General features: G+C 39.8%; 1 protein-coding gene across 7 annotated transcripts in view; it reads right to left on the reverse strand.

Moving 5' to 3' along the window:
* PHC3 (polyhomeotic homolog 3) overlaps window positions 1-10,254 on the reverse strand; it is a 36,707-nt gene that overhangs the window by 20,591 nt on the left and 5,862 nt on the right. For 6 of the 7 annotated variants that reach the window (XR_002437963.1, XR_002437964.1, XM_021394574.1 and 3 more), the window contains 8 exons: window positions 9,362-9,509; window positions 8,421-8,579; window positions 6,901-6,978; window positions 5,225-5,383; window positions 3,937-4,035; window positions 3,125-3,365; window positions 803-1,680; window positions 221-371 (listed from right to left, as the gene is read on the reverse strand). Coding sequence is in view for 5 of the 7 variants with exons in the window: in XM_021394574.1 (XP_021250249.1) it covers window positions 221-371; window positions 803-1,680; window positions 3,125-3,365; window positions 3,937-4,035; window positions 5,225-5,383; window positions 6,901-6,978; window positions 8,421-8,579; window positions 9,362-9,487 (1,891 nt within the window). In the remaining 2 variants the exon portion in view is untranslated. The remainder of the gene's footprint in view (window positions 1-220; window positions 372-802; window positions 1,681-3,124; window positions 3,366-3,936; window positions 4,036-5,224; window positions 5,384-6,900; window positions 6,979-8,420; window positions 8,580-9,361; window positions 9,510-10,254) is intronic. The other variant, XM_021394576.1, reaches the window with a different exon arrangement.

Below are 10,254 nucleotides of genomic sequence, written 5' to 3' on the forward strand. Positions count from 1 at the left end.
GCATACACTCAGAATTCTAGAAAGAAGAGAGAGAAACACACCCAGCTCTGTACCCAGAGTCCCGTAACACACACTTATCTCTAAAGTTTATAGAGTTTACCTTCAAAACCTGATTTGCCTTGACTGACTAGTCCACAGCCAAACAGTTCTCAAGAACACATCACTTTACTTTTCTACAATCTAAGCAGAACAGCTACCTTAGTTTTATGTTTGTTCTCACCTGACAAAGGCTCTTCCGAATTAAGTGCATCTCCATTCCCCAAGGTTATTGCTGGTGGAGACAAAGTGGGCGGTGTAGGTGTTCTAACCATATTGACACAGTCAGACTCCTCAGGCATCTCCTCTTCACATACATTCTCCACTTGGTAAATCTATATTCAAACAAACTATTGCTTTAGAGATATTTCCAGTCTACCTTAATGCTTTAGAAGAGGCATAAAAACAGTTTTGTTTTGTTTTTTAATTACTAGTTGAAGTGTTAAAATACACTTGTTTAATAAAATACTAGTTTTCAACTGCATACGAGACAAGGAACTCTGCAGTTACCATGCTAACAATGGAGAGCAAAATTATTTTGTTAAAAAGAACAGAATTTTGAGAGGCATAGTTCTCCTATCAAACACACCAGAGAACTCGACTTCTTCAACAGCAGATCTGTGCAGTTCCCTGTATTTTAATTTGCACACAGCCTTGTAGCTATTGAAAGACTTCTGCAAAATGCAAGCTTTGTAATACAGTAACAACAGTAACTCCATCTTACACAGAAATGCAATCAAACAGAAGATGGTTTCTGAGCACTTACCACTGGAGTTTCAATTGGTACTGATGGCTGAACTTGAAGATTTACTGCAACAGTCTGCGGTGGTGGAAGAGTTTGAAACGGCAGCTGGACCAAAGCTTCTGCAGCAGGAAGTTCTTCCTCAGAAACCAAAGTGTTTTGAACCAAAACTTGGCCCTGAGATAGAATTTCAGGCTGCACTTGTAAAGACTGTACAGATTGCAATGGCAGTGGTTGTATCTGGGTAGAAGACGCTGACAGCTGTGGAGGAGCTGCAAGAGGGATAGGTGTGGACTGCAAGGCCGAATATTGCTGGTGTGGTGTGGAGGACACTATCTGCTGGCCTGGGGAAACCAAGCTGGGCTGATCTACTGAGCCTAGATGTACGGCAGGGGAAGGTGGAAGCGGGAGGTGCGACGGAAGATTAAGTGGCTGTGCAATTGGTCGAACTGGACTGGTAGTGGTTTGCTGAGGAGCAGACTGCTCTGGTTGAAGAGCTGTTGGCACAAGGGAGTTGGCCTGTGACTGGATAAGTGCTTGAGGATGAATGATTATTGTGGGTGACTGACTAGGGGAGTGAGAAGGTGGAGGGGATACCACTACTGACTGCTGAGCAGACTGGGATGGAGTGGGAGATAGTGTTAGAGGGGGAGGATGGATGTGAATAGGTGAGCAATGAGACTGCACGCTGCTAGGAGCTGGAGGAAGACTATGGCTTGGGAGTGGTAGACAGTGTTGTGACGGAGGGGGCTCCTGAGCAGAAGGAGCCTGAAGTGCGATCGGCTGGACTTGCTGCTGCTGTTGCAGGATCAGCTGATGATGGGAAATTTTGGAAGGCGGCGAATGAAGCGGGATCTGCTGATGTTTTACTAGAGAATGGGGTTGCAATGGAGAATATGAAGCTGTGAGGGGGGAAAAAAAAAGTGACAATTAGCATTCATGTCCTTGGGTCCAGAGAACATTATTTAAAAAAATGAAAGAAAGGAAGTTTTTACTTCTAAGCATGCCAAGCATAACTTTTTCAGACCCTCAGATCCAAGTTCAGAAATACCTTATTTGACAGCATATAACACACAAGAACTTAAAGGAATATAACCATTTTGAAAGCAAACTGCAGCAATTACAACCACGTTTTTTACATATGTACACATACATACAACATATTTTCTATATAAAAGTATCTACACTTATTTAGTGCCTGCTCTAAGATTACTGCTGATCCAGTATTCCCTTTTATTTAAGAATTTCATGCAATTTTAAATGGATTTAACCTTTGTTTTGGAAGAGACTGGAATGGAAGAGATACATCACAATCAAACAGATTTGTTCATAATTGCCAAGTTAAATTTTAGCTAATGACTTTAAGGCACTCTAAACAAAATGGTGAGGGCTCAGCATGAATCAAAACCAAAACTATTCCCCTGAACTTGAAACCATGAATGGAAAGGTATGAATCTAAAACCAGTGCAACTTCCAGAGATACAACATCACATTTAAGAGAACCACTGACCCACTAGTAATTCCTTAGTGGGTGAGTGCATGGAGACACATGCATTTTTCTCCACGTGCAAGCCTCTTCTTGCTTTCTCTTTTCCACTTGAGAAATAATTTGTGTCTCTTATTATTTATTCTGCTACTAAAAATGCAATTCACTCTTTCCAGAAACGAGTTCTATGAGCATTAGGGCTCAGTAACTGAAGCATGTCTTACGTCTCTAAAAGCTGCCACTAAGACAAGCTAAATCCCCAGAATTTAAACCAACTCTCTAGACAACCCTTACTCTTTCAAAATAAGAAGGCTAAAAAGCAAACACACGGCATGCAATGTAAATGCACAACTAACCAACTGCATGCTTTTCTCGATTTATTGCTTAATTAAAAACAGTAAGTTTCTGGGGAACTAGTACCTATGGATTTTAAAAATTACTTGAAATATTAAAAAACCAACGAAACAAAGACACTCTGATGACACATAGAAGACAACCAACAAAATGGACTTCGGGGAGAACAGGCCTGAGGTGGTTTCAACCCACATATGCCTTCACTGCGCCATGGTAAATGTGCATACACAGTGACCAGTAATGAGAATTATGTCTGCACTGAGATTCAGCTGCATATTGCAATTGCTATGTTGCATTTGATCTGTAATTTCAGAACACTGCAGTAACACCCTTTAAAAATCAAAATCCCATGTAATGTCAAATACCAACAAATAAGTAAATTCAGTATTAAACATTAAGCTCTCTCTACAAAGAGGATCTAGAAGAACCTGGTCAGAAAGCACTAGACTCTGACAGAGCCGTAACATACAAACTAGTTCAATTCTATAGCCTCATTCTCATCCTACCTGGCGTTATTAACTGATGTATGCTTGATGTCCGTGTGACTGGTGTACTCCGACACTCTGGCGTTGGGCTGTCACCTTTCCTATTGCTTTCTGAGGATTCTGGTTGGTTGCCCTTGGTGCTGGTTACAGGTTTATTAGCACACAAAGACAATGACTGAGTTTGACTGCTGCTCTTTGGTGGACCGTTCTGTGAACTTGACAATACACCCAACTTCTGACTGCGCAACGTCAAGTTCTGAACCTGAGGAATTAGTAAATCATGAAGACAAATACTTGTACACGTGATAAAAATAGCAAACACAAGAGAACATTCAACTGCTGTAATCTACTTGGATTTCCAAAAGGATTCTAAGCAAAATCCATTATTAAAACCTTTAAAAGAAACTGCTAAGAAAGAAGGGAAGGTCTTTCACGAAAGCAAAAATTTGTTGGACAAATGTTTGCTTTACACAGCAGGAGACAGCGAGTACTACTCTATAAAGAGCTGTGCTGTACCATGTGTTTTTCCAGATCATGTATAATTACTTTGAGTAGTGAAGTGACAATACTAGTTCAGCTGAACATGAAGTTATTCAAGGTAATGAGGATGAATTACGATGAGCTGAAATTTTACACCCAGAATCCCAGTTTCACATATAATGCAATCACCTCTAAATGCACGATGATGGTAAACAGAAAACACTGTAAATGCACAGAAACAGTAAAACTACTAATTTTTGTAGGCAAGTAAAACTTAAGCATAAAGTTTCCATACTTCCCAGTTTCAGCACACTCAGTTTGGACACACCTTCAAGAAATTTACACAAGCTCACCTGAGTAGCTGCAGACTGACAGGAAGATGAGGAAGATGATGAGACAACAGGAATGTCAGACTGGACAGCAGCCACAGTGGTAGCAGGGGTAAAAATTAGCTGTTAAACAAGAAAAAATACCAGGTAACAGAATGAAACTCTGAAAAGACCTTAAAGAAAAGCAGCACTTGACTTTTAAAGAGAAATACATATGTTACTTGTCGTGATGTACAGCTTCTAAGAGTTATTTTACTTTTAGATGAACTTAATTTATTGCACTGCTTTAAGTAAATAAAAAAGATAGAATGAGTGATGTGAAATATTTGTTGTACAGATTCAGAAAAGTATCATATATAAACACACACTTTTTGGCTTTTGCATAAGAATTTTAAAAAAGATTTTCCTTCCAATACTACAAACGAGTGAAAAAAGGCAGAAGAAAAGGCAAGAGTAGCTCAATTTCTACAATATTCAAGAAAGAAAACTTAGAATATCTTCCAATCTGTCAAAACGTTTAAGAGAGTTTTTTATCCACTTTAGCTATGCTAATTAAGTTTCATTGCAAAAATCAACCAACCTCAAGTTACTAACTCCAATGTATCAATATGTCTAATTGTCACTGATTTCTTTAGCAACAATATAGCAAAGACAAGACTTATGGAAGGCCTTGCATAGAACTTTGGTAATTCCTATGAAATTTCACACGCTGTAGGGATCAGTTGGTACAAGACTCCCTGTAGACAGTATTCAATAAAAAATAAATAGAATCACTACACAGAACCCTCAAAGTTGCCCTTTAAGAAACAGAAATGCTACGCTGATAGGAAATGGGAAGAATCTAATGATTTTCATATGAATCTAAGGAGGATTAAAGCCACGCATCCAACTCAAATTCTAGAGAGTCTCAGTTAAATGCAAGAAAATGAACTCTTGCTGTTACGAGTGCGTTGGAAAATGCCCTGCTCTGAATATGGACAGGCTCCAATACGTCCCTTTCACACAGGGACAGAAGACAGATGTTCTTTTGCTGTTTTGCCTTTCCTTGATCTATTTAACAACTGCACTAAGACCAGGCTAAAAACACACGAGCAGACTTCATCTGAAGAACTAAGCTATAGCAAACCTTTTGTTCCTGACATCTGAAGCGTCCCAGAGTTTGATGTTCATAAATTAGTAACTAAACTCTCAACGCTACCTGAAATTAAAGAAAAATACTAAAGCAATTCCTAGAAACAAAAGAAGAGTGGAAACAGCACCATTCTGGATAAAAAACAAGCCACCAAGCCTAAGGATTGTAACCAAAACCTACCATTTGAGCTCGGAGATACATCTGAGCCTGGCTTGCACTCAGGGTTGGAGAGCTACTCCCTAGCAACATAGTCTGTTGGGTAATACTGCTGCTGGTGGTGTTGGAGGTCTGTGAACGGCTTATTATCTGTGCAGGTGTAGGAGAGGTGGAGAGGTTAATCTAAGGAAACAAAAATATTGCTTCTGTCATGGAAATTCAATTGTCCTAGGGTTTAAAGCCAGAAAGCCTCTGACAAAAATGGCAGGGTCAGTTGAAACCTCTGAACTGTAAAGGTACCAAAAATGCATTGAGCCAAACATAAAAAAAAACGTTTCTGGAAAGACTGTACATTTTCATTCTCAAACTAAAAGCAATATTTAGCAGTACATAATAATAAGCATTAACAAATATAAACAACGACGTTACAAAATCTGAAAAATATACCTCATAGAAATACACATTTAAACAACACGAAGCATGAGCTTGCCATATTTTAAGAAAAACATCTGAATGCTACTATTTAAATATCTCGCGTTATCTGCCTGGACTGGCAGCTTCTGAGATGCTTGTTACTAAACTTCACTAGGATGTCTACTTGTGGTGCCATACACAGACTCTGATTTCTCACACACACATTTAAAAATGACTGGAGACTACATCTTTCTATAATTTCATATTAAATGCTCCTCGAAAATTTCTTTTTGGCATCAAGTAAAAGCTGGTTTGTCTGCTTTACTAACACGTCTAACAGAGTTAAGTGCCCAGCTCTTTTAGATCATTTTAAGATTTCCTTGAAAATCCAGCCCAATTATTCTGTTAGTTTAACATCGGACATATTTAAAAATTTTCTCTCAAATTTAATGAACGAATAATTTTACTTCTAACAACTGTAAGCCAAAGCAATGCTATGAGAGCTTAAAAAAGCCACACAGTTAACTCACTGAAGCTATGCACTGAAGCCATGAACAGCTTGAGGGCATGATTAATAAGCAGGATGTCTGTAGGACTAATGAAGTCCTACTCAAGACAATTGCAGAACTGTACATAGGAGACTGTGCAAATTACACATCAGAAGATGTTGCTTAAAGAAATGTAGTGCGAACTGAACACAGAGCTGCTAACAACAAACCTGAGCACATGATTAGAGTATGGATAAAGTAAGTTAGAGCGCATAAAAGATGCATGATAAAAGATGATAGCAAAAGAATGAAAGCTGTAAACAATTTAACCAATTTCATATAAATAAGTGAGCAATGACTTGGATTTGTTAGATTCAATGCTCTGTAATCAGTGGTATATACAGTTATGATTTCAATCTACAGCTGTGCCCTGAATAAAGAAACTAATGCGAGAAAACCCAGTAAGAAATGAAAAGCTCAGGGAGTGATTCCTGCTGCCATCTGAACAGTCACCAGCGCCCACTGAGCGCGCAGCTGCCCCTCAGGGCACCAAGAGTGGGCTGGGACCAGGGAAGCCTCCAACGCCAGCCAGCAACAACTGCACGCACCAGGCTGAGTGGGAGGCACTGGAAGTGCAGCCAACGCTTACTGCGGTCACCATACTGCTGTTCAGCATTCCCGCAATACTCTGTTTAACCACACAAATTTAAATACTCAAGTATTTTCCGCGTTGCCGAATAGGTATAGAATAACCAACAGGAGTTGAGAATGGATGGAGGGCTTTGATCAATTACGTACCGAGGTCTGCGACATGCTTGACTGCTGAGTGACACTCCCAGTGGGGGAAGTACATTGCCTCCCACCTGACAGGCTTGCCTAGATAGCAAGAATAGGCGTCAAACACTGAAATCAAAAAGTGTTTAAGTGATGTTCACATCATTGCATAAACGGTCAGAAAAACCCCTCGCTACCATTAACCTTTCTCTGAGTGAGCAGTAGGAACGCCGCTCAGTGGAACTGCTTTTCAAAGTGAACTCTGCCCTGTGAGCTGGTATCTGCAAGGCGTCAAACGCCCTGAATTCCTTCCAGCTTTCAGGCAGACTCTCGTAGATCAAGACCTGAACAAAAGCTATCAGAGGCAAAGTTTATCAAACTGTTAATGATGGAGCTAACAGATCAGCTCATCGCCTGTGGTGCTCAGAACTTATAACATGACATCATTAAAAACTGTCGTTATTAAAACTCGCATTGTAATTTGTATTATGATTAAAAGCCTCTAAAATTGAAATGAGTTTCATAAACGCTGCAAGGAACATCCTCATATCTTCTAGAGTTATAATTCATGTACACACAACAAGTATCTATAGCAGTACACTATTCCTGACCTTCAGATGAACACAGAGACGGTGATTTAGATATAGATATTTTAACAGACTGCATACCAAAACTTCTTGCCTTCCCCAATCTAAACCTCTTCACTGTATCTCCATAATAGCGTATGTATAAGTCTATCACAAAAAATAATTCAATATTTTATCTTGACCTATTGGAAAAGGTATCTAAGTAGAAACCAAGAACACAGAAGAGTCCATCCTAGTTCTGACAATAAAGAGCTGCATCCCTGAAGTTTTTACCTGTGTTAGTGTTTCCTCACACAAAATTATTAACAGCCACCTATCCCTGCACAACAGTATTGTCAGTCCACAGACAACTGAGGTCAAAGGAAGTCTTTCCACTGCTTGAGTTTTCACAATGGGCCTACTCCAATATTCTGTTGCTACGAAAAGCTTTGCTTCAGAAATGAAGTGTATGTACCATTGTCAATCACTTCCTGTATTTCCACACTTGGAGTTAAAATTGAATTTTGCCTTTTCTTACAATGCAGCCAGATGTGTGGCAAGACACACCAACATACCAGATGTTCACTACTTGAATCTGATCTTACTAAAGATCACATGGCTATTCACTGCTTTCCCCATTAACTTTCAGAAAAAAATAATGGGATGAAGATTGAAGCAGTCTGTTTTTAATATACACATTTTTTCCTGTTTGATGATTTACATGATGCATTATAATGTATGCAGTAAAGCATGGAATGGACGCCTACTGGAGCACCTACAAGGCTGACTAAACCCTCCAAATAGTTTGGAGGAAGATACAATTTAAAAGAACAAAGCCATTAAAATATAACAGTGAATTATTGTGAGACATTAAAAGCTCAGGCACTTAACCTGTTATTATGTTTGATAACGCTCTAGAATGATAGTCCTACTCCAGAAAGTAGTAAACCACTATTTGTCAGCAATCTTCGCTCTCACCTGTGGTACAGTTGCCAGACTCTGAAATTGGGTACTGCTTAAGTGCTGCTGCTGCAAAGCAGCAGTCTGCAGCATTAGATGCTGCTGCTGGGCTGCATACATCTGCTGGAGGTACTGAGCAGCTGAGCTAGGAGGACGATGCAAGGCCTGCTGAATAACCTGTGATGAATCAGTAGGTAATTATTACAATTATAAAGTACACACCGTGCTGACACGATGCTGAAGTTTACCTGTATGAGGAAATAAAGCCAAATAAAGCCTTTTCACACCCATTAAATAATACTGAATTTGCTCCATCACCACTTTTCTCAACAAAGTTACCAAACACAGTCAGTATAAATACATCCAGGTTTACAAATGAAGCCTGGGCAACCCGTTGTACTGTATCATCTGTGACACTACAACGTGTCTTACGCTCTCATATCACATCCTACACAATGTTCCATCTTTTGCAAGATGAAGACAGTAGGTGAGATTCATTATCAAACCCAGCAGAACAGGCTGAACAAGATTCCAGGTGATCTTATTTAAGAACTACAAAATAGGGGTGGATCCAAGAAGCAAAGTTACATGCACAAGGATACCTCTGGATCCCTGCAGTCAACATAAGTCAAGCAAACACCTTTACATTGTATTGTTACTTGTAAAATTTTATGTTAATCATCCATATCTTTATGGAATAGCAATAAAACCAAACCTTTGGACAGGATTTTTCTCTTATTTTTTGGAAGGCAGGCCTGTGCCCTGCACTATTCTGAAGCGGTCTGATATCATTTATTAAACAGTAACGAAACAGAATGAAAACATTAAGCCAAGCATTGAGAAAGAAGACAGCAATTAAGAACGGAAAGTTAATTTTGTGCACTAATTTTGTGTAAAGCATTGTGCAAAACTTTGAAAGCATTGTACAGGACAGGAAACAGCATCTAGTGACCCAGTACCTGGACAGCATGCCTGTCAGAGCCGCTGTAAACTGATATCTGTGGGAGCTGTGTCCGGGACGTGGAGGTGGTAGTAATGGTGGTTGTGGATGCAGAACATGTTGTTGTGCTTGGCTCATTCTCCATAGCTGAGCAGTGTTCGTCCAGCCTGGTGAAATTGAAACGGGAGCAGTTCACAAACAAAAGCCACTACGTACTGATTTTAAAGGAGAAAATCTAAGCCTCGTTGGGATAGAACAACAGATAATTTGCAAATGGGTAAGATCGGACTGTCAGCTATTAATTGATGGAAGTTATAGACAGATGTGGGTAAGAACTTCTAAGCTGCCTCACAAGGAGCAATAGGAGACCGATTCAGGAACATACACAGGACTCCCAGCACACTGCACAGACATACTGCCACGTCCCTCTTCCCTGCAGCGTAGCACAGAAGCCACTGGCTGCCCGTTCTGTGCATTTAGCAAAACAACTCCTTGGCTAAAATCACCAGTGGCCTGCACTATTTGTAAAGAGAATTAAACTGTAGGGGGAAAAGGCTTTTACTTCCTACAGCAATGTCTCCCAAAATACAGCAATAGTCACAAAAAAAAATGCCTAAAAGCATCTCTGACAACTTTTTCCCAACCTAACAAAACCGCCTTCTGTTGCAGAATACAATCTCTCTCCCAAAATATTCCCACTAGAACTGAAATTAACCTCATATCTCAATGCATGAGGGTTGTTTATCTTAGCTTTTTTTTTAGTTTTAGTGTTACAGTTAATGGGAAATAGCTTAGTGTAGCGATAAGCAGGACTAACGCAATGGAAACAGCGTTACAAAAGGTGGAAGGAAAATACAGCGCTCACCCAGATCGGAAGATTTGGGGCTCGCAGGAAAAGGCTCCCACCAAGGA

This window comes from Numida meleagris, chromosome 4, assembly GCF_002078875.1.
Source record: "Numida meleagris isolate 19003 breed g44 Domestic line chromosome 4, NumMel1.0, whole genome shotgun sequence".
NCBI classification, from domain to species: domain Eukaryota; kingdom Metazoa; phylum Chordata; class Aves; order Galliformes; family Numididae; genus Numida; species Numida meleagris.